Genomic DNA, 26,304 nt, shown 5'->3' with positions numbered 1-26,304 from the left:
TTGTTATATTCACATTGATGGAATTTTGCAAAAATAAGTGAAAATAATATAATGGATAAAGTTAATTTTACCGTCGTAAAGAAAATCATAAAAGAACGTAAATTAGCGGAAAGTGCAGATCAAATTGTGTCACCATTAGCAAAATATCCTTTTTGAGATACCAAAAAAATCTTGGAACAAATCGTAATTTTTATTACTGTTATTCATAAATTTCGTTAGCGGTGTCCGTATGAAGCCTAGATATTAGTTATTCTATCGATTAACCGATTAATTTTGGATTATTAACTGTTTGAATAATTGGAACAAATCAAGATCCCCGCAACACTTTATATTTTTATAATTTTTTTTTTTTGTTAATATTCATATTTTCCGTATTGCCGGCCTTCGGCCGGGCGAAGGGACTTTAAACTCTGGGGTGTATCGATCACCGGCTTCGCTAAAATCACTTTTTCTGAAGTACTGTCATAAAAATTCGAAAAGTAATTTTTGGTTCAAAATATTAATAAACAGTTCCATATTATATATCATATTAAAGGTATTTTGAAGCACTATTCAATGATAGCCATTATGATCAGATTATATTCCAAATACATGAGAAATTTACTATTATATATATTGACTTTAAATGCATATATCTATTAAACTAATAGAGAGCAGACAAAAATTTTAACATTTTTGTGCTTATAAGTATGAGAGCTATAAACACCAAAAAAATTATTCAACTGCAAGCTGTTTCGATGATCTTGATTTATGCCCCAATATTGCTTATTTTGTTTTTGCAGATATGGTTTTTGTTTGCTTGAACAAATTTATTTAAACAATTTTCAGATTTTTATTATTTTCATTTTAACAAAAATCAGCTGTGCTCGTAACTTCACCTTATTGAATACACCTTGATCCAATAAACATGACTAGTGAGTATTAGGGTTCTATAAGTCGATTGTTCGAACAATCGACTATTTCCTGAAAAAAGTCGAAATCGACTTTATGGTCGGAAAAAAGTCGAACAATCGATTATGTTATCTCAAAAGTCGAATAGTCGATAAAAGTCGAAAATAGTCGATAAAAGTCGAATAGTCGATAAAAGTCGAAAATAGTCAATAAAAGTCGAATAGTCGACTTTTTAGATTGTTAAAAAAAAATTTAATTGCAACATTATACTAAAACTATTGCAATTTGGTACACTTGCATTTTTTGTAGTATATGCTAATATAAATAATAAATAAATGTTTATAAATTAAAGCTTTTTTCTACACAACATCCTTCTAACTATTATCGCCTTGATAAATTTCATTTTTATTGCTAAACATTACAAAAGGCGCGTCAATAAATGTGGAAACAATGTATTTTTTACAAGAAATGGTAAAAAGTCGAAAATAGTCTAAAAAGGTCGAAAAAAGTCGATTTAACTAAAAAGTCGACTTTTATAAATTACCAAAAGTCGAAAGTTCGAAAAGTCGACTTTTTAAAAAACGAAAGTCGAAAGTTCGAAAAGTCGACTTTTTAAAAAACGGAAAAATTCGAAAAGTCGACTTTTTGTTTCAGCTATAGAACCCTAGTGAGTATTTATAACAACTGACATATTTAATTTACATGTATTTTAAACTTTGTTTGTATTTACATGTATAGACGAAACTTTTTTTTGAAATGAGTCTTTTATCATAACTAAACGAAACTATTAAATTAATCAAAATCTAAAACAATCCAAAAAGGAATATTTTTTATCATACTTTTGATTTCTCCAACATATACAATCAGCGAGAGAGTTTTTCCAAGAAAAGTTTTATTAAATCTAAAGAAAAAAATCTTTTAAATTATATTAATTTTATAAACGATTATTTCAGCAGATCTCACTAAAAAACTCACATCGCTCATCAACGTCATAATTAAAAAAAGTCTTTTTGAGAAAAACGTCTTTGAATATTTTATGACATTTTACTATTTCTAAAATAAATTTTCAACAAATCACGCTATTTCAGAAATATAAATAGTATTTGTTAATATCTTTCTAATCTCTATTTAACCCAAATTTTTATTATATTTACAAAAAATAATCTCAAATACCTTATTTGCTGTTTTTATGTTTTTGTACACAAAATTCGTTGTATTTTCAATTTAAAATGAAAATATAAATTATTCGGTTAATCGAATAATTTTAAATTAACCGATTATTAACCGAATAAATCTAAACCTCGATTAATTATTTGCTCGATTAACCGATTAAACCAGAAACCCGATTAATTGAATACCCTAGTATTGATGGATCGATGGATATTTCTTTGTATTTATTTTTCCATTTCAATTCAAATACAAAATTTCAAATTAAAATTATATACCTATTACATATTTGAAACTTTGTTTGCATTTACAATGTATATCAGTTTTTTGTATCCAATACTACGCCGAGATATTTAGCTTCGTTTACTATATTTATGGTGTTGTTTACAACAGTTAGTTGGCGTATAGGCAGTCTTTTATGGGATTTATTAAATGGAAAAATTATTTCTTGCGTCTTGTCTGGATGACTCTTAATTTTCCATTTTTGATGATACTTCATGCACTCACGAATCCTTTTTCCATTTTTTTCATCAATGCACTTGTAAGTTTACTGGAAAAAATTAAAGCTCTGTCATCAGCGTAGTATGCAATTTTGAAATTATTAGGCACCTGAAAATCAGATGTGTAAATCGAATAGAGCAATGGCGACAGAACTGATCCTTGGGGCAACCCTGCTGAAATAATTTTAGCTGACGAAGTTTCATTATTTATGTCAACCTTAAACGTTCTAGAGTCAATGAGGTCCGCAATTAATTTGCAAAGAACTTAGAGCTTATATATGAGCCCATTATGCCAGACGGTGTCAAAAGCTTTTTCTAAATCAAATAATATTAGTTCGGTAGATCTTTTATTTTTCTTATTGATTAGTATTTCGTTCTTTATCCTGTTTATTTTATAAGTCATACTATGTTGCTTTCTAAATCCGAATTGTTCTTTAGCAACAACTGAGTTAGTAAGACAAATTCATTGAGACGAGCATAAATAATTTTTTAAAAAAATATTCCTATATTGCTTAAAGGGGGGTCAGACGGCATGTATTGCTTGTGTTTTGTGCCATGTATTGGGACATTTTTCCATATTTTCAAATACAACACTGTGTGAGTGCAAAATAAAAAAAACAAAAGCGAGTAAAGAAAAATCATAATAAAATAAGTTTCATTGCATTAAATATATTTATTGTGATTTAAAAATGTTTTAAATAAATATATTGTTAAAAACAATAAACATATAAACTTATAGAGGTTATGTCACATGCAATTACATATGTACGTTTGAACGTGGAAATTATGAATCGTATGTATAATGTGAATTATGACATACACATGGAATTCCATATGTATCGAATACATGTCCCAATACACAAGCAATACATGCCGTCTGACCCCCCTATTAGTAAGCATATACGTCTAAAACTATTGGGATTATTTTTTGGTTTGTTTGGTTTGCATATGGCAACTATAGCATTTTTAAACATTTTCGGAAAATAGTTGGGGGATTCAAACGATCTCCTATTAGGTCGTATTGTCATAATGTCGTAAAATATTTTTTTAGTTTAAACAAATTTTTGTTGGGTTTCAAACAAAAAAGTTATAAACTAATAAGGCTTTTTGAACTATGTTTATCGGTTTGTCATAAAATAACACTTTTTTTGTTTGCAGCACAACAAGAATTTGTATAAATTAAAAAAATATTTTACGACATTATGACAATACGACCTAATAGGAGACCGTTTGAATCCCCCAAGTATATATCCTTTCAGATTTAAAGTATATGCGAGTATATGCTTTCAGATTTAAAGTTATTAACCGTTGAGTTAACTAAATTGTCTATTGAATGTTTGTAGTTAATGGTGAGTTTATTAGCTTGGAAAAATTAGTTTGCTAGTATTTCAGCTTTTCAATGATCTGGTGTTATTTTGGTATTTCCAACATTTATGTGTGGAATTGTATTTTTACCTTTTCCGCGTAGACTTCTGCCTAATTTCCAAAAGGACTTATCACCTGGCTTTAATTTAGATAATAAATGTTCCCATTTCCTGTTACGCTCTTCGTTAATCTGTTTGTCTATAATTTTACTTAGAAAGTTTGCATACTGTTTGTAGAAATTTATCTCATCTATATTAGTGGATCTTTGACTTTATCTTTATAGCTTCTCCTTAGCTTTATATATTTCATTGTTTTTTCAGGCAATAGGTACATAATTATTTTCTTGAGTTATTTTAGGTGTTGAAGAATCCCTTGCAATTGGTCAGACGCAATTTTGTAATCCAGTGTTTTCATTTCCATATTTAGTGTTGAGTTGCTAATAATAATAATATCTACAGTAGACGGAGTACAATTACGTTGATGCGGATATAAAGTTGGGAAGGAGTTATGTGATTGCTGTAAATTGTTAAGTATGGATCCTGCAGTGTTATTTGTATCACAATTCCAGGGTGAATGTTTTGCGTTAAAGTCTCCTAAAACTATGAATTCCTTTGAAGGTGGTGTCATATTTAAAATGTCAGATGAGAAAATAGTATAACGTGCTGAATAAGAGGACGATATTGCAATAGGTCGGTCATTCCCACGACAGCCGGTTCTACGCACCAGAATGACCCGAGTTCACTCAGCAATCACTGCTGCTACAACAACAACAATAGCTCGGTTGTAGATAATAATTTCTACAGAATTAAGTAGAAATTTATAACCGATTATGGCCAATAAGCTAGGTTGTTGAAAATAATAATTAAATAAATAAATATTCTCAATTGACTTAGTGTTCCATATATTTACGTTCTTATGTTTAATAGTTTTATGGATTAGCAGAGCAACGCACAGAGGTATTTTGGTGTCAAAAAGTCTATTTTTCAAACACTCAATTTCAAAAATCAAATGATGCAGTTTTGTAGAGAAATGTTTAAAGATGAAATGTACACTTATAGTTTTAAGAAAAATTTTATTTTATTTTTAAAAAATTGAAGTAAAGTCCATGCAAGGGTGTTAAGCAAATTTACTTATATTTTCACGCAATTCAGTGGTTTATATATGTATAATTTTCCTAATAATACCATTTACCTTTAACATATTTGAAAAATATAAAATTTCTTCATAAATAAAAAAAAAAATTGTGGGGATATCATAAACCGTTAACAAGATACGCACAAATCTATAAGTCTCTAAAAATTATTTTATTTTTGATTTTTCATGGAAAAAAAAATGTAGCCCCACTTTCCCCCAAGCTGATTTTTTAATAAAATGAAAGGGAGTGTCTTGTTTCGATTAAAAAAAATATATTTTTCGGAAGTTTTGAGAACAGGATGAAAACTTAAAATTTTTTGTCGAATAATAAACGAAATATCAAAAAAATCGTATCTATATATGGGTTTAGTGGGTTTTGGGCGTGACCGATTTTATTGAAACTCGGCATGCGTTCCTTTTTTGTTTCAATTAATGTATGTACCAAATTTCTAGACTTTGGCTAGGATATAAACAATTTTATGCGAAAAAATCAATTTGGATTGTATGGGCAGTGGGCGTGGCCGATTTTGATAAAATTTAATTTTTTTCTTAATTTAGTCCATATAATTCTCTGCGACCACTCCTTATAATTTTTGCACAAAAATGTATTGCATTTGGATTGCATGGGCGGTATGCGGTGGGCATGCCCGATTTGAATAAAACTTAGCATACGTTCTTCTTTTGTTTCAGAAAATATATGTACCAAATTTCTAGAATTTTACTTGGATAGGAACAATTTTATGCGAAATTGATTTTGATAAAATTTTATTTTTTCTTAGTTTGGTCCATATAATTCTCGGTGCCAAATTTCAGCGCTCTGCGACCACTCCTTATAATTTTTGCAAAAAAATTTATGAAGCCATTCCTCTGTGCAACGTTCCCTCCTCTAGCGTCTGTTCTGTCATTTCTATAAAACCAATAGTTTTTTAGAAAAGGTTTATGATTTTCCGTTAGGAATGTTTTGTTTAGCGAAGCAAATTTTATTTTTTTCTCTTTCAAATAATAACTCTAGTTGTTTTATTTTAGAAAAGCATGAAATCCCGTTAACATTCTTGTGAAGTATTTTAAATGGGTTAGAGTCCCATTTAAAATACATGTTTTACCATAGACATCACTACTTTAATTTGCTGCACTTTCGATGTGCATCTTTGCAAATCATCCATTGTAGTAGTGAATATTTCAAAAAGTTCATCTATACTAAAGAGGTTAGAACTATCTTTAACATGGCTTGCAAAGCTTACGTTGTTATTAACCCTGTTATTGCTGATGTTTTGGTTTGGCGTTTAATTGAAAGGAGTTATTCACTTGTTGCCTTTGGATCCTGGCAGTTTTTCGTGTTACTCTAGCTCTTGTCTCTAGGTAAAGTGAACGAAAAGGACAATTTATATCATTTGCAGCATGATCTGTTCTGTCTTTTCCATATTTTTGGAAATTAAAACATGTGAAAACTGCAGGACGTTTTTCTCTTGTATTAAATGGGCAAGAATACGTATGATGCGGTTCAGCGCATATCATACATGCAGTACTACAATGACAGTGTTATCCGCCGTATCCATACATTAAACATTTCCAACATTGTGTCGGTTTTTCACCGTTTTTTGGTTTATATTTCTTCCAAGTAATAATTACATTGTCGATTGTTCTCACATGTTTTGGTAGGATTGAAAGTTTTGCGGCAGAACTGAACTTTGTATGCCGCATTGTTGTTGGAACTGTATTTAGTGGGAATTTCTATTACAGAGGAGGGAGATATGTTGTAACTTATCAATTCTTTTTTGATGTCTTATGCGCTTTTATTAGTAACACGATCGTTTGGTTAGAGAATGAGATGTTTTTACATTTTATCTGGAAAAAAGGAAATTTGAAAGATAATTATTTATAAATTTGCAATAATAGACGATAATATAGCAATTGCTAAACAAAATTTCAACTCCGCTGGGGAATAAATTCCACTATAATATGTGATTTGGTTCGAAATTCCTCCGGCACTGAACTACATGAGGTTCACAAGTTAGTTTTATTGCCATTTTTGTCGTTTACTGTTAACCTGTAACGGCATGTAGTAATTAAATGAGTAAACATCGTGGAAGAAGGTTCACACAATCTAATATACTCACTCCGACATTAAAATTAAGTGCTTTCTCATAGGAAATTATTAAATTTTGTTACAATTTAACAAAATGACAATAAAAATAAATTAATAAAACAGTGATGTTTTTTTATCCCAAAATATTCGTCATTCGAATACTTTTAATAATAATTGAAATAAAATATCGTTAGCTTAATACGCAAGTATTTCCGTCATTGTACCTTCTCCCTACCATTTTTTTAAAGCTCGTTTCAATGTATCTACGAAACGCTCGGCGTGACCATTTAAGCTTGGATGGAAACGGACGGTTCTCGTGTGTTGAATTTCACGACTGTTACATCAATTCTCAAAATTCTCGGAACAAAATTAGGTTCCGTTATCGGATACGAGCTGCTCGGGATTCCCAAATTGACTGCAGTACTCGTTAAGAAAATTCAGAGTTGCGAATGTCGTTATGGTCTTAGTTTCATATATTGCCGGATTGCCGGATATTGGTTTACATAAAACTAACTATTCTTTGAATGAACCATTGGTTAGAGCTCAAAATTTGTTTAATAATTTAAATGAAAATTATGTTTTAGATTTTAGTTTTTCTAAAGAAAAATTTAAACATTATTTAAAGAATTTGTTATAATTATTTTTAAGCGAATAGTCTGTAAGGATATTTTGTAAATCCAAAGACTTTTATAAATAAAATGAATAATAATAATGATATTTATAGATTTTTTGGTAATTATTCGAACTTTTTATATATATAATTTGAAAGTAAATTTTTAATTAGGCTTAAGTTCATTTTTATTACAATTTATTTGTAATAATTCAAAGAATACTAAAATTTTAGACAATTGGCAAATTGGAATGCATTTTCTACCCTGCCAAGGTCGTCATCAACAATCTTCATTGTCAAGGTCTATTTGTAAATATCATCTATTTAACTTACTATTATTAGGAATTAGAATATGGGAAGCCTAATTCATATTTATATTATTTGTAAATTAGACGAAATTTCAAATATTTTTATTATATATGTGTATTCATATTATTACAAATTTATCATTTTATTAGTGTTGCTGTAGTCAACCTTTGGTTAACAATTCAGCTATGAATGTTTTTATGTTTTTCTTTCTTTCTCCTTGGTGTTGATTCGTTGAATCAAACTGGAGATTGAAAACTGATTTTATTCTTTTACTGTGCCATGTGTATATTTTATTTATAGATTTTCGTTGAATCAAACTGGAGATTGAAATCAGACTAAAATCAGTTTTCAATCTCCAGTTTGATTCAACGAATCAACCCCAAGGAGAAAGAAAGAAAAACACAAAAACATTCATAGCTAAATTGTTAACCAAAGGTTGACTATAGCAACACTAATAAAATGATAAATTTGTAATAATAAGAATACACTCCGACATTAAAATTAAGTGCTTTCTCATAGGAAATTATTAAATTTTGTTACAATTTAACAAAATGACAATAAAAATAAATTAATAAAACAGTGATGTTTTTTTATCCCAAAATATTCGTCATTCGAATACTTTTAATAATAATTGAAATAAAATATCGTTAGCTTAATACGCAAGTATTTCCGTCATTGTACCTTCTCCCTAACATTTTTTTAAAGCTCGTTTCAATGTATCTGCGAAACGCTCGGCGTGACCATTTGAGCTTGGATGGAAACGGACGGTTCTCGTGTGTTGAATTTCACGACTGTTACATCAATTCTCAAAATTCTCGGAACAAAATTAGGTTCCGTTATTAGATACGAGCTGCTCGGGATTCCCAAATTGACTGCAGTACTCGTTAAGAAAATTCAGAGTTGCGAATGTCGTTATGGTCTTAGTTTCATATATTGCCGGATTGCCGGATATTGGTTTACATAAAACTAACTATCCTTTGAATGAACCATTGGTTAGAGCTCAAAATTTGTTTAATAATTTAAATGAAAATTATGTTTTAGATTTTAGTTTTTCTAAAGAAAAATTTAAACATTATTTAAAGAATTTGTTATAATTATTTTTAAGCGAATAGTCTGTAAGGATATTTTGTAAATCCAAAGACTTTTATAAATAAAATGAATAATAATAATGATATTTATAGATTTTTTGGTAATTATTCGAACTTTTTATATATATAATTTGAAAGTAAATTTTTAATTAGGCTTAAGTTCATTTTTATTACAATTTATTTGTAATAATTCAAAGAATACTAAATTTTTAGACAATTGGCAAATTGGAATGCATTTTCTACCCTGCCAAGGTCGTCATCAACAATCTTCATTGTCAAGGTCTATTTGTAAATATCATCTATTTAACTTACTATTATTAGGAATTAGAATATGGAAAGCCTAATTCATATTTATATTATTTGTAAATTAGACGAAATTTCAAATATTTTTATTATATACTAGCTGACCCGGTGCGCTTCGCCACCCCAATTAGAATCATATTTCTGGGTTCATTATTATAGAAAATGCAAAATGTGTTCCTAATTTTAAATTTTTAGGTTTATTATTTAAAATATTCAAAAAGTACCATTGCAATAAGGAAATAGTACCATCGATTATCACTTTTAAATTCGCATTCACTAAACCATAAGTTTGAATTTTAGATTTGTATATCATTTCCTATATTATCAACTAATTTTGTTTCTATAATACTTCATATTTAATAAATTATCACAAAACCGAAACCGATCGGTTTTTAATTTTTTAAAACCGAAATCGTGGTTTTGAAATTCTTCGATTTTTTGGAAACTCTAGGTCCATTATTATAGGAAATTCAAAAAAGTACCATTAGAATATATAAAAAGTACCAAAAATCCCCCACTTGTGGTTTCCGACTCACTCGGGTCCATATAAGCTTAATTTCATGGCTTTAGGTTCATTGGTGAAGAAATTACAAAAAGTACCATTTGAATAAAGAAAAAGTACCAAAAAGTCTCCCCCTAGACTTCTCACTTAGGACCATATATGTTTAATTTCATGTTTCTAAGTCCATTGTTATAGAAAATTCAAAAAAGTACCATTAGAATAAAGAAAAAGTACCAAAAAGTCTCCCCCTAGAATTCTCACTGACTTAGGACCATATATGCTTAACTTCATATTTCTATGTCCATTATTACAGAAAATTCAAAAAGTACCATTAGAATATAGAAAAAGTACCAAAAAGCAGTCACTTGTAGATTCCCGCTCACTTCGGCCAATATAAGCTTAATTTCATGTTTTTAGGTTCATTGGTGAAGAAATTACAAAAAGTACCATTCGAATAAAGAAAAAGTACCAAAAAGTCTCCCCCTAGAATTCTCACTCACTTAGGACCATATATGCTTAATTTCATGTTTCTAAGTCCATAGTTATAGAAAATTCAAAAAAGTACCATTAGAATATAGAAAAAGTACCAAAAAAAAACCACGCTTGTGGTTTCCCACTCACTCGGTTTATATATAAGCTTTATTTCATGTTTCTAGGTTCATTGGTGAAGAAATAACAAAAAGTACCATTCCAATAAAGAAAAAGTACCAAAAAGTCTCCCCCTAGAATTCTCACTCACTTAGGCCCATATATGTTTAATTTCATGTTTCTAAGTCCATTGTTATAGAAAATTCAAAAAAGTACCATTAGAATATAGAAAAAGTACCAAAAAACCCACGCCTGTGGTTTCCCACTCACTCGGTTTATATATAAGCTTTATTTCTTGTTTCTAGGTTAATTGGTGAAGAAATAACAAAAAGTACCATTCCAATAAAGAAAAAGTACCAAAAAGTCTCCCCCTAGAATTCTCACTCACTTAGGACCATATATGTTTAATTTCATGTTTCTAAGTCCATTGTTATAGAAATTTCAAAAAAGTACCATTAGAAGAACAAAAAAGTACCAATAGTTCAGTTCACACATTTTGGTACCTAAATATTATCCCCTATTCCTAACACTAACTTCACTCAGATACATATCAGCTAACTTTAATGTCGATAACTGAAATAATTTAAAATAATTAAATTACCAATTTCCCTTTTCTTCCTTGAACACCCCTCAAGTTTGAAATTTAAAAATATTCCATTTTGCCAAAATTGTTTATGCTATAGGCATGTCTCAAAATATTAAAATCTGTGTTAATGTGCCCAAGAATAAATATGTTTTAAAAAAAGTACCAAACTGTTTACCCGGATTTGGCCCAATATACACCTTGGTACTCGAGTTCCAAATAACACCCTGTTAGTTAATTTTTGTATGAATCCAGGAACCAACGTTAAAAAAAATTATCAAAATTGGCTTAATAATTTCAATTTTCCCGATTTTATCCCCTTTTTGGTACCTTTTTTATCCCCATTGAGGTGGTACAATTTTATTCAAATAAATTTCTGTAACGTGGTGGGAGCTCATAATAAAATATTCGTATGTCTATGTCAAATTATAGAAAAACATATTTTATGAAAAAGTACCAAAAATAAACACAATTTTTATCCCTTAAGGGTTCGAATTTCCAAAAAGTACCAAACTTATATTTTTTATTTTTTGATAAGTAAAGCACACGATTTAAAATTTGATTCTATGTTTATTGGTTTAAAAGATACATAGGGTGCCAAAAAAGTACCAAAATACAGTTTTTACCCGTTTTCTCCCCTAAAAGTTTCGAATTTCGAAAAAGTACGAAACACCTGTCAGCTTATTTTTTGAATGGAGTAACATGCAATTTTAAGTTTTTTTGTATCTTTATTAGTTTTTAAGATATAAGGTTACCGAATTTACCCGTTTTTACCCTTTTTTACCCCCTAAACGTTCGAATTTCCAAAAATCCCTTCTTATCGGATCGTTTTGGGGAGGGAGGAACCCACAGTTAAAATTTCATGATTCTAGCTTCAGCCGTTTGGGCTGTACGATGATGAATCAGTCAGTCAGTCAGTCAGTCAGTAACGTTACTCTTTTATATATATAGATGTGTATTCATATTATTACAAATTTATCATTTTATTAGTGTTGCTGTAGTCAACCTTTGGTTAACAATTCAGCTATGAATGTTTTTCTTTCTTTCTCCTTGGTGTTGATTCGTTGAATCAAACTGGAGATTGAAAACTGATTTTATTCTTTTACTGTGCCATGTGTATATTTTATTTATAGATTTTCGTTGAATCAAACTGGAGATTGAAATCAGACTAAAATCAGTTTTCAATCTCCAGTTTGATTCAACGAATCAACCCCAAGGAGAAAGAAAGAAAAACACAAAAACATTCTTAGCTGAATTGTTAACCAAAGTGTTGTGTCTGTGGGTTAAATAATACAACACTGAATTTTATACTATTTTATTGGAAATACGGCAACTCTTGTATATTCTAGATTTAGTTAGTTTTTAAGTTAATGGCGTCTGAATAAAAGCTGTATAGAATCTAACACTGGTGGTTTCCTTTTTAAATCCTAACAACTGGCGACGAGGATAAAAATAAAAATATAAGGAAAAGTACAAACCTAAATTTATATGTGAGAATATAAAAGAAATGTAGGAGCAGATGTAAAATACACGAACTTACATTTGATACATAAATTACACGTGTACTAAATATATAATTACAAAATGGCGCTGCCAAATACAAGTGCACAATTTACAACCACCACCGCCTTCAGCGTGGAAGCGTTTGACGCAAGTGTATCAACATGGACACGCTGGGTTACACGATTTGAGACGGCTTTGGGGATTTTTGATTGCGATATCACGAAAAAGAAATTGTTTCTACATGGGCATGAACACGTATAATTTGTTGTGTGACAAGCTGCTGCCAGAAGTCCCGGAAAATAAGACGTATGACGAAATTAAAGCAATTCTTACTGAATATTACGATCCGAAACCCAATGAAATTTTGGAAAACTACAGGTTCCACTTACGGAAACAAAAGGAGGAGGAGTCGTGTGAGGAGTACTTAATTGGGTTAAGAAAGATGGCGACACATTGTAATTTTGGGACGTATTTAAGTACAGCTTTGCGAAACCAATTTGTTTTTGGACTTAAAAATCAAAAAAATACAGAGTAGACTATTAGAAAAATGTGAGCTGACCTTGGAAACAGCCCTTGCTACTGCGAGAACTTATGAATGTGCTGAAAAAGGAGGGGTAGAGATGCGGCAACCAGTGCCCAGCGAAACAACAATAGATATGGTGGCCGGTAATCGCAATGCGAAAGAGAAGAAATCGGAGAAGTCACAGAAACCATTGACAAAAAGATACTGCTATCACTGCGGAAACAGTCAACATTTAGCTAACGAATGCAGGCATAAGGAGACAGTTTGCAGTTTTTGTGGTTTGAAAGGTCACCTAAAAAGGGTATGTTTGAAAGGCAAACGACAGTTGAACCAAATCGAGGTGGAAGAGGAGGATTCAAGAGAGGAAATGCTACAAATTTATGAAGGTGTGGTAGGAAAAGTTGAGGGTAAATCACACAGTGATCGTTCCAAATTATTTTGCAATTTGATAGTTAATAGAATACTAATAAATTTTGAAATCGACACAGGTGCGGCCGTGACCCTTTTGAGTGTTGCTGACGCAGAAAAATACTTTGGTAAATCAAAAATGTTCAGAAACGATACGCAGCTTTATAGTTATTGCAATACGCCAATAGAATGTGTGGGATATTTGTTGGTATCAGTACAGTTGCCAGAAAATAAGGTCTCGTCACCGTTGAAGTTGTATGTGGCAAAGTCCAATAGGGGACCATTACTTGGTCGGGAATGGTTGAGAGTAATCAAATTGGACTGGGCTGATATCCTCAAAAATATGGAGGCACAAGTGAATAATATAAAAAGTAATGCCAAAATTGATGTCAAGGTGAAATTACAGGAAATACTAAAAAGATTCTCTTTATTACAATCGCAAACGATGGGAAAAATTAGCGGCTACCAAGCGAGAATTAATTTGAAACCGGCAGCTACTCCAAAGTTTTATAAGGCGAGAAGGGTTCCCTTTTCTCTCATGGATTCCGTAGAGGAAGAGCTTCAAAAACAAGTTGAGATGGGGTTATTGGAAAAAGTAGACTCGAGTGAGTGGGCCACACCAATAGTGGTAGTTCCAAAAAAAGATAGACGTGTACGCATATGTGGTGATTACAAAATAACCATTAACCCAATCATGATGATTGACGAACATCCTTTACCCACCATAGAGGAACTATTCAGTGCGATGTCTGGTGGCGAAAAGTTCACAAAGATTGATTTGCGTCAAGCCTATTTACAATTGGAAGTACACCCAGAGGACCGCCATTACTTAACCATCAATACTCACAAAGGACTATTTAGACCTACCCGAATGATGTTTGGAGTAGCTTGTGCACCTGCAATATGGCAACGTTTCATCGAACAGCTACTTCGTGATATTCCAGGTGTGTCTGTGTTCCTCGATGATATCAAAATTACCGCTGAAAATGATGAATTGCATCTTAAAAGAATAGAAGAAGTATTAAAACGTTTGAAGGAACATAATATGAGAATAAATGTTGAAAAGTCAGACTGGATGAAAACGGAAATTGAGTATTGTGGATACGTTATTAATAAGCATGGCATTGGCAAGTTGAAAAGTAAAATTTCAGCTATAGAAAATATGAAGAGACCTTCCAACGTAGATGAAGTGCGTGCTTTTGTCGGGATGATTAACTATTACGGCCGTTTCATACCACACTTAAGCACGATATTGTACCCTATCAATAATTTACTAAAGAAATGTGTACCTTTCGTATGGAGCAACAAATGCGAGAAATCATTTGAAGACATAAAAAAGCACATGCAATCCGATACCATCCTAGTACATTATAACCCAAAACAAATGTTGGTTTTAGCGGTAGACGCAAGTCCGTACGGGGTAGGAGCTGTCTTGAGCCACAGGTATACCGATGGATCTGAGCGACCAATTCAATTTGCTTCACAAACATTATCTATTACGCAGCAAAAATACAGCCAAATCGACAAAGAGGCTTATGCCATAATATTTGGAGTCACAAAATTTTATCAGTTCCTTTTCGGTAGGAAGTTTATTTTAGTAACGGACAACAAACCAGTGTCACAGATATTCTCTCCTACGAAAGGGCTACCTTTACTATCGGCTACAAGGATGCAACATTATGCAGTATACCTACAATCATTCGATTATGCGATAGAAGTAAAAAGATCAAAAGAGAACGCAAATGCCGATGGTATCTCAAGATTACCCGAGCACAGTATCGGAGATCAGTTTGATGAGGTAAATGTGGTGGAGGTAGAACGCATTCAAAATTTACCTGTAACGGTCAGTGAGCTGAAGAATGAAACTTCTAAAGAGAACGAAATAAGTTTGCTAATGAATTGTTTAAAATATGGTCGCCAGTGCCCTCTGAAAGATCGTTTTGATATTCCACAAACAGAGTTTAGTATACAACAAGGATGCATACTTCGTGGAATACGAGTCTATATTCCTTCGACATTACGTCAGCGAGTCCTGGACGAATTACATTCTGCGCATTTCGGTATCAATAAAATGAAAAACTTAGCTAGAGGTTATTGCTGGTGGCCGAAACTTGATGCTGATATTGGGAAATTGGTATCAAATTGTATGCAGTGTCAAGGAACGAGAGCAGAACCAGCCAAGCAGAAGCCTATTCACGTATGGAATAAAGCCCTTAAGCCTTTTCAGCGAGTGCATGCCGATTTTGCTGGCCCAATTTACGGGAAATATCTTTTTGTAATGGTGGATGCATTCACGAAGTGGCCGGAGGTGCAAGTAATACCAAACATTTCTACGGAAACAACAATTGAAGCATGTCGCGACATTTTTTCACGATTGGGTATTCCTAACATTTTTGTAAGCGATCATGGCACACAATTTAATTCGAGGCAATTTAAGGCATTTTTGATGGATAATGGAATCAAACATAAACAAGGATCTTCATATCATCCGGCAACAAATGGGCTAGCAGAGCGGTTCGTGCAAACAATAAAAAATAAATTGAAATCATCCAGATGTACACCTCAAAACTTGAAAAGTGCAGTGTCGAAAATTTTGCTTGCTTATCGGCGTTCCATTCACATGGAAACGGGAAAGTCTCCAGCGATGTTAATGCTAGGCAGACAGATACAGAACCGTTTAGACTTACTACTACCACAAAACACCAAAATGAATAATGGCGATGAATGCGAAAGTACGACAACAAAACATTTTGAGGAGGAAGATAGAGTGGCAGTGAGAGACTACTTATCAAACGACAAATGGAAATTTGGCAGAGTAAAAACAAGAACTGGCGAATTGAATTATGAGATATTGTTAGATGACGGCCGTGTGTGGAAGCGGCATGTTGACCAAATGAGAAAGATTGGAAACTGTATGGAGAATAGGAAACATTTAGATGAGCGCACTGATACTGGAGAATTTGAGCGTCATGATAATGTAATGGAACCTGAATCAAACAGAAATGAACAAAGTATTGATTTACCGGAGTGTTTACCTGCAGAATCACCACTCGAGTATACAGGCACCACCGCACCGGACGTGACCGTAATGCAGGAACCTACCCGACCCGAATGATTTTGAAATTGACTGAACACAGATTGAATTGTAAGATTGAAATTTATATTATTGTATATGGATTAAATTATGAAACCTTATATAGGGGGGAAGAGCTGTTGTGTCTGTGGGTTAAATAATACAACACTGAATTTTATACTATTTTATTGGAAATACGGCAACTCTTGTATATTCTAGATTTAGTTAGTTTTTAAGTTAATGGCGTCTGAATAAAAGCTGTATAGAATCTAACACTGGTGGTTTCCTTTTTAAATCCTAACACAAAGGTTGACTACAGCAACACTAATAAAATGATAAATTTGTAATAATAAGAATACACATATATAATAAAAATATTTGAAATTTCGTCTAATTTACAAATAATATAAATATGAATTATTCTAATTCCTAATAATAGTAAGTTAAATAGATGATATTTACAAATAGACCTTGACAATGAAGATTGTTGATGACGCCCTTGGCAGGGTAGAAAATGCATTCCAATTTGCCAATTGTCTAAAATTTTAGTATTCAGTGATATTTTTGAATTATTACAAATAAATTGTAATAAAAATGAACTTAAGCCTAATTAAAAATTTACTTTCAAATTAAATAACTTAGAATATGCGTCTATAACGATCAAGTAGTAAGTACCCTTTTCTGGGCCTGCATAGTCTATATGCACCCTTTCAAGGCTTCGGACTGCGACTGGCCAGGAGTGTAAATCTGCCTTAACTGGGTCCTTTGCCGCTAACCGGCACTTTTCGTACGCCAACGTGTTCGTATATTTGATATCGAAATCGTACGCCATTAGTGTTAGAGCCCATCTCTGTAGACGATTTGTTGTATATACTGGAATACCATTTTTCGAACCGAAAATCGTCAGTAGGGGGTTATGGTCGGTATGTAAAGTGAATTTACGGCCCAGAATCATGCGGTGAAATTTATTGACAGCAAATATAAGGACAAGGCCTTCCTTCTCTATCTGGCTATAATTTTTCTCTGGAGCAGTTAATGATTTTGATGCATATGGCTTGGATGTATATGGCTTTAAAACTTCCGTCTGTAAAAGTGTGATAAATAATTGCGACAATCCCGTGGCTGGAAGCGTCGGCTGATACGTGTATGGGCAGGGCAGGATTATAATGAGTAAGAAGAAATTCCGACGTGAGAAGATTTTTAAACTCGTTAAGAGCTTTTTCGAATTCTGGTGTCCACTTAAAAGCATTATCCTTTTTAAGAAGATCGTCCAACGGTTCTCGCAACTTTCTCATGTTAGGTACGTATTTTCCATAATGATTAATGGATCCCAGATCTTCAGAAATATTTTCAGGTATTTTCAGATCCTTAATGGTCTTAATCTTCTCTGGGTCTGGACGAATACCAAATGTGTCATCATTTGACCAAGACATCTAATTCGATCTTTAAAAAAGTGACATTTCTCAAATTTAAGTCGAAAACCAAATTCGTGAATGCGTTGGAGTAACTTCCTTATGATCAGACAAGTTCTTGCTGGCCATCATGATGTCATCGATGTAAGCTTTTGCCCCTTCTATGCCTGTACATAACTGATCCATGATGCGCTGAAAAGCACCAGGTGCAGATTTTATCCCGGGTGTTAGACGGTTGAATCGGAATAACCCCTTGTGTGTATTGACGGTTAATAACTCCTTGCTTTCGTCATCAATTTCTGCTTGTAAATAAGCATCGGAAAGATCCAGATGCGTGAAAACCTTGCAGTCATGTACTTCAGAAAGTATTTCGTCAGGTGTCGGTAGTGGATATTGATTTGACTCAATAACATTGTTTAGACCTGTGGAGTAGTCTCCACATATTCTTATTTTACCATTACGCTTACTAACGACAATAGGTGCTGCCCATTTAGATGTGTCTACTGGAGTAATGATACCAGAGTTGTCAAAAATTGTACTGAAACTGGTTTTCAGTGCCGCTATGTCGTCCTCAAAATTTATCTGACGGCACCACGATGTTATAGGAGTGTCCCATAAATTGAATGCTTGAATCCAATCAATACGTAGCGGAGTGATCTGGCAGAATCTCCAATAGATACTTCCGATGTAAATTCTGCTACAAGTTGAATTGAGCTTGAGTTAGCATCGTTGGCCGTATCCTTCGTGTCCATGGGGTTGGCCAATGCGTTTCCACGTTTGTGTTGAAATGATTTTTATGTCGAATGCCGTATCGACTTGTAATTGGACCGAGTGATTATTAATTGAAACTTTGACGTACTTACACAATTCCTTAAAATTTTGTGTGATAGTTCGATTGTTGTTTAAACGATTTCTTCTTTGAATTGTTTGGTTTCCGTTGATATGAGGCAGCACAGTACCCATCCTTATGACCCGTTTGCTTGCAGTTGGTACATGTATGATTAGAATACGGACAATCTCTGACGTAGTGAAGGTCGCCGCAAATCCAACGTGGTGTCTTCGGAATCCTTTTGTGTTGTTCGGGTGGCTGAGCTATAGCATGAATAGCGTGTGGTTGTTGCTCGATCATCGTTGTGTCGCTTTTCAAATCTACACCATTTCCAATTGTATTTCAGAAATTTCTAATTATATTTCAGAAAATTCCAATTGAATTTCAGAAATTTCCAATTATATTTCAGAATTTTCCATTTATATTTCAGAATTTTCCAATTATATTTCAGAAATTTCCATTTATATTTCAGAATTTTCCAATTATATTTCAGAATATACCAATTATATTTCAGAATTTTCCAATTATATTTCAGAAATTTCCATTTATATTTCAGAAATTTCTAATTGTATTTCAGAAATTTCCAATTGTATTTCAGAAATTTCCAATTATATTTCAGAAATTTCCAAATGGAATGGAAATGGTGTAGAATTTTCTATGTCTCGTCAACCAGATTATTTTATTTATTTATTTTTTATTCAGTAATAAAAAGCCAATTTGTTGTATCATTTCCATCGTTGAAATATCTTAACAAGAGTGTGCGAATGTTATTGTCCTTGATGGATTTCAATCCCAACACAAAAATCAAGCACTTGAAGTGATCAACATTGAATTGACCTAGTTTGAATAGTTCGCATTGAAGGTTAACGCGGCTGGCGTATTCCTTAAAATCTTCGGCGTCTGATTTTGTGAGTTGAAGGCACTTGTAACGTTGGCTGACTTCAGTTTCCGTTCTGCCGAAAAGTTTAGTGAACTTTACAATTGTCTCCGCGAGCGGTATGTCCTTCGGTTGTTTGTGCAAAACGTAGTTTTTGAAACGCTCATGCACTTGGTTCTACATCTTCCTCCATAGCAAAGATACCTCCCAGCGGGAAAAAATTATAGGACTTCAGTTTGTAGGCCTTCTAAAAGGCATACTTACACATTCTAAAAGATCCGATACTCATTCCACACTGCCTGCTCTTAGAAGGTGTTCAAGAAGGCCTATGAATCCCCTTCAAATAACAAGTGGTTAAATAAAAATAGTCTACATCAAAAAATAACATACTCTGCATCTCTTTGATTAACTCTCTTTACAAAATTTACAACAATAAATTGCTTGATGTGGCTTCTTATTTATTTTTGTTGTTTTTTAAGTATATAATCAGAAATTATCATGTTTCAAAAAATTAAACAAACAACTTCATTTTAATTCTTATTTTTATTTTAGATCTTATAATATGACTTTAAACAGGTCTTCCATGGCAGACGTTCTATAAAACTTGAAAGTGCACGACTTTTCATAGGCCGTGCTTTGATGTCTTATTCTAATGCTTTTTTCTCTAATGCTTTTTTCTTTATTAGGCCTTCTCATGTAGCCCTTCAATAAGACTTTGCAGGATTTGCAGTAGTCCTACCTTTCTAGGCATTACATATGACATTCCTCTACAGGCCTTTCATTAGATCAGCAATAACAGGTTTTTGTACATGCATGAGACCATATAGCAGCCCTGCGAATAGACCTTCTAATAGCCCTTCCAAAGTAGACCTTCTAATAGCTCTTCCTAATTAGGCCTTCTAGAAACCCTTGCAAAGTAGGCCTTCTAGTACCCCTTCCTAAGTAGGCCTTCTCTCAGCCCTCTAACAGCAGCGAGTGTGCAAGGCCTTGGCTCGCAATGACACGCCGTGTAAAATTGAAATGATTTTGCAATGCGGCTAGAAGTCCTTGTGTCTGCAAAAGAAGGCCTTTAGGAAGGCCTCTTTACTGCATCTTTTTCCCGCTGGGCTTATTCGACTCATCGAGTGTATCTGTTTTCCGATCAAATACATGATTGTATCGATTGTACCACGATTCAAAAACTAGGCCGCTTTCTGGTTCATATATGAAATCAGTCATTGAATTCGCCAGTGATTCCGTTTGTTGATCGGCGAGCAATGTCACAATTTTCTCATCAGATATTGCAATAACTTATTTTACGTGTGTTCATTAATGAAAAATTCGACTGGAATCTTTTTCATTCACGATCCTCGTCGCCACAATTGTTATATTTTCAGTAATTAAAACGGTTTGCTATTATGTCGTATTGTCATATTTTTTTTAGTTTAAACACATTCTTGTTGTGATGCAAACAAAAAAAGTGTTATTTTATGACAAACCAATAAACACAGTTCAAAAAGTCTTATTAGTTTATAACTTTTTTGTTTGAAACCCAACAAAAATTTGTTTAAACCAAGGTCTATTAATAAGGTCTGTGCAACTCTACAATAATTCAAAAACAAAAAGAAAAACAGGCATTTTGTTTGTGTAAAACTATACTGAACTTGTCAAAAACATTACCAAAACAAACATACATAATATAATTCTATTTTCAACAACATATGTACATTTATTTTTTTAGATATATGAAATTAAAGAACTATTGAAGAGCATTAACGCATTTTTTATTAATTTTTTATGTTTTTAATTTATTTTTTCCGTTTTCAATTTGTTCACGACACTTTTTCTTATTTTTTTATGTTTTTAATTTATTTTTTCAGTTTTCAATTTTGTCACGAAACGTTAGAAAAGTAAACAAATTTGAAAAAAATACAATGGCGCTCTAAAAATGTAAACAAATTTTGACAAACACAGTATGTAAACACAAAGGGACAAAAAATTATCAGCGTTTAGTTGCACAGACCTTATTAATAGACCTTGGTTTAAACTAAAAAAATATTTTACGACATTATGACAATACGACATAATAGCAGACCGTTTGAATCCCTCAAATATATTTATTCACTTAGAAAAATATAGTGTACATCAAGAAAGCTAACTGAATAAGAGAATACAAAGTAATGAAAGATAATGTGCCTTAGAGTTGCCAGATGGTTGACTTCGTAACTATTGTTAGGGTTATCGTAACAATAGGAGAGACAAAAAACGTCCTATCATTTTTTGCTTTCAATATTCTTTAGATCTGTAAATGCAGTTCTCTCCTATGATCTGTTGGCTTTAAGTATCCGTTGAAAATGAATTGAAATGACTTTAGAAACCGAAGCCATTTTTAGGTACTTACACTTAGTCGCAAAACTCTACATACGATATCGACATTTCATTTAATTTGAGAATAATTTTATATTTAATGTTTAATCTTTGTAAAAACTAAAAACTACCAAAATTGGTAGTTTGAAGTTAACAAATTGACTTTTGGTAGTTTGGTTGGTTTGTTCCGATATTTGTCGTAATTTGGTAGGCTACGATATTTCTGAATACAGAAGTATTTTTAAAAACAAAATAATTAAAATAATAACGAAAAAACTACTTATGTTAAGCCAAAATAATAAAACTACATATTTGCAAAATATGAAGATAGCATTTTCTAAAATATTTAGTTTAGTCAGGTAAATTTGTATTTATTTAATAGTGTTGAGTTAAAAAAATACCAAAGGGCTCTCAAAACTTTTATTTTCTAATAATATGTGTTAAACTCTGCTTCAATATCATTCTTCCTCTGGATAATTTTATAGCAGCAATAATATAATTTTAAGTTAACTATTCATTTTGAAACGAATTCATATAGCATTTCTCAAATATTTAAAATTTGGTAGGTTTTGATAGGCTTTGGTAGTTTTTAATTAGAAATTTGGTATTTGTTTTACATCAGAGCCCGACAACACATGCGATTGGTCAGTTGTTGCAAGAGCGAAAAATAAGAAAAGAGACAAATTTATACTCTCATATTCACTACAACACAGGCGTGGACATTTTAATTTTGAAATGGTGGTACTTTAATTTTAGATTGAAATAAGTTTATTTAGCAAAAGTTTATAATTCTAAAAACTTACACCATACGTTGATGTTACAAAATATTTAGTTTTCCATGCCTGCATTAGTAATTTTCATGTACAAAAGCAAGAAACATGCGACAACACAACCTTCTTCAAACGAGACTGAATGAGTTTTTAATACGTGTGTGTACGTTGTTGTAAATTTACCCAGCGGGAAAAAGATGCAGTAAAGAGGCCTTCCTAAATGCCTCATTTTGCAGACACAAGGACTTGCAAAATCATTTTGCCGCATTGCAAAATCATTTCAATTTTACACGGCGTGTCATTGCGAGCCAAGGCCTTGCATACTCGCTGCTGTTAGAGGGCTGAGAGAAGGCCTACTTATGATGGGCTGTTGGCAACCAACAAGCTCACTTGTTATTAGAAGGGGATTCATAGGGCTTCTTGAACACCTTCTAAGAGCAGGCAGGGTGGAATGAGTATCGGATCTTTTAGAATGTGTAAGTATGCCTTTTAGAAGGCCTACAAATTGAAGTCCTATCATTTTTTCCCGCTGGGTAGTAACGGCCGAAAAGCACGCGTGTATAGGTAATGCCTAGCTCTGTTATAGAGTACAAGCCAAGGCGAATTTATACAAGGTGGTGGTAGTTCTACAAAAACAACAAATGGTCTTAACAAATGTCAAAAAACAGAAATTAAAAATTAAACAAATATGTATTAAAACTAAATATAGTGTAGATAATTGAATGTGAGGGCTTTACTTATTTATGCAAAATATACATATTTTGTTAATTAGCTTAGAATATATAGATATTGAAGTATAAAAACAAGCTTTGACAGGTCTTAGAACCAAACAAGCGAAAAAAGAGTAATCAGCTGATTGACTGACTCCACCTTGTATAAATTCGCCTTGGTACAAGCGTAGGAATTTTACAGTATTGTCGAGTGAAGTGAAGCAGGTCATTCAGTGAAGAGGACAAAATGAATGTGCTTGTGCAGCCCTACTAAATACACGTGTATTTGTACACAAACGTGAAAAATATTTTTGCGTATACTCAAAATAACTCTATAATTTTGTTATTAGTGGTCGAATTTTGACCACCAGGCGATCCTAGTATAAATAAATCTACATATTTCTAGAAAACAATGCGGAAAGTTAAAGTTTCACCTATTTATTCCATATAAATAGTAAATTTTTGCATATATATGAACTTTGACCTCGATGCGCGTCCAGATATCGTTGTCCTATTTGGCTCAAATTTTCAGTATTTAACTTTTAGGCCTAGTGTCACAATATTCCACCCGGCACTCTTAAAAATTTTAACAAAAAATTTTGTCCATACAACTGATTTTCACTCTAATGTATATACACAAATATTCGGCACAACCAAATTAAATTCTAAAAAGTGTAAAAAACAATCAGGTAATAGTGTTAATTAAGTCGGTTGTATTTATATATATTTTAATATTTTTGCGTATACTCAAAGTAACTCTATAATTTTGTTATTAGTGGTCGAATTTTGACCACCAGGCGATCCTAGTATAAATAAATCTACATATTTCTAGAAAACAATGCGGAAAGTTAAAGTTTCACCTATTTATTCCATATAAATAGTAAATTTTTGCATATATCTGAACTTTGACCTCGATGCGCGTCCAGATATCGTTGTCCGATTTGGCTCAAATTTTCAGTATTTAACTTTTAGGCCTAGTGTCACAATATTCCACCCGGCACTCTTAAAAATTTTAACAAAAAATTTTGTCCATACAACTGATTTTCACTCTAATGTATATACACAAATATTCGGCACAACCGACTTAATTAACACTATTACCTGATTGTTTTTTACACTTTTTAGAATTTAATTTGGTTTTATTAACATTGATTTTACGTACGATTCTAAAGGAAATCTCATTTGTATAATATGCAAGAACATAATTAAATCGGTGGCCATTTGGAAGGTTCATATACACTCAAAGCTACATAAATCCAATCTTGAAGAAGCAAAAAAATTTAATGTTAAAAAGCAAATATTAGATAAATCTTTGAAGAAGAAAATAAGTCATGTGATTGGTTTACAAACATCTTTAAATTCGAGAAAATTTTCCAAGGAAAATATATCTACTGGTATGAAATTAACTCACAATCAGAATATAGGTACTTCAATTATTCAAGAATCTTCTGATTTGCTGCCAGAGATGTTTTTTGACGACCCCATTGTTGATGCAAAAATCCGACATGTAGAATATAAAAATGTTCAAGATGATGAATGGGAAAGATTTCAGCGCGAAATTAAAGAAGAATCAATGGCATCTAATGAATTAATATCTGGAGAACAAATAAATTCAGCAGTTGAGAGAGAAATAACCGAAATCAGTGAACAAATTCATCAGTGGTCTAAAGTTATAGATCTAGAAAATAAACTGCATAAAATCGTTAAAATAGAAAAACAAAATGACCACGAAGAAACTGATGAAGAAATATCTGACGATGAATTTATTAATGAAAATCTAGACTGGAGATCCAAAAAAATTTTTTAATACATGTTGTATGTATTTATTAGAGTCGTCTCAAAATTAAGTTGTTTTTGCTCAAAATTACTAAGAATGAAAACATACCACGCTGAATATCTTATCTAAATTATATCATCTGATAATTGGAACATGAAACTATGGCTGACTTCATAAACGCAATTTGCAAAGCAACACTGCAATGCATAGTGTTCATAAACTCAATAGATTTTGTTTGGACAATGTCGCAAGTTCATTATTGCATGACAATGCTTTTTGTATTTATGCGTTCATAAATGTACTAAAATGTCATTGCATATTTTGATAAAGCTGTATTACCATAAAGTATTGATTTGCCTTGTACACAATTTTCTTTGCAGTGTTAGTTTGCAAACTGCGTTTATGAAGTCAGCCTATGTTTTGACGATCCCAGAAGATACATACATACATTTTCTCATATTAATTTGTGTATTTTGATTTTTGACAATAACTCAATTATTTTATAATATAACAAGAGCTAATAAAAGAGTATATGAATTTTATTAAGTAAATTGTATTGCCTTTTATTTTGAAAATCTGGTACCATTTTTAAGAAACACCGAAAGATCCCCGAATGCATTACTTTCTTATTAGGAAATGCAGTGAAATAACTATATGTATTCAAAAATTTATAACTTAAAAAAATCATAAGTATGGGGGCATTTACATTATGACTTTAAGTCATGACTAAAAATCATGCATGATGTTACAAAATATTAAGTTTTCCATGCCTGCATTAGTAATTTTCATGTACAAAAGCAAGAAACATGCGACAACACAACCTTCTTCAATGAACGCTCAAACGAGACTGAATGAGTTTTTAATACGTGTGAGTACGTTGTTGTAAATTTAGTAACGGCCGAAAAGCACGCGTGTATAGGTAATGCCTAGCTCTGTTATAGAGTACAAGC

The 26,304-nt window shown here is 32.2% G+C and overlaps 1 protein-coding gene across 1 annotated transcript; it reads left to right on the top strand.

The window, feature by feature from the left end:
• Positions 1-25,905, top strand: LOC135949432 (zinc finger protein 830-like). Its single transcript, XM_065498992.1, has 2 exons — positions 1-143; positions 24,736-25,905. Exons 1-2 carry the CDS (start codon positions 52-54, stop codon positions 25,382-25,384), a joined length of 741 nt encoding a protein of 246 aa, XP_065355064.1. The 5' UTR covers positions 1-51; the 3' UTR covers positions 25,385-25,905.
• The last annotated feature ends 399 nt before the right edge of the window (positions 25,906-26,304 follow it).

Source organism: Calliphora vicina, chromosome 1 (assembly GCF_958450345.1).
Source record: "Calliphora vicina chromosome 1, idCalVici1.1, whole genome shotgun sequence".
NCBI classification, from domain to species: domain Eukaryota; kingdom Metazoa; phylum Arthropoda; class Insecta; order Diptera; family Calliphoridae; genus Calliphora; species Calliphora vicina.
This window is presented reverse-complemented; position numbering and strand designations above follow the sequence as displayed.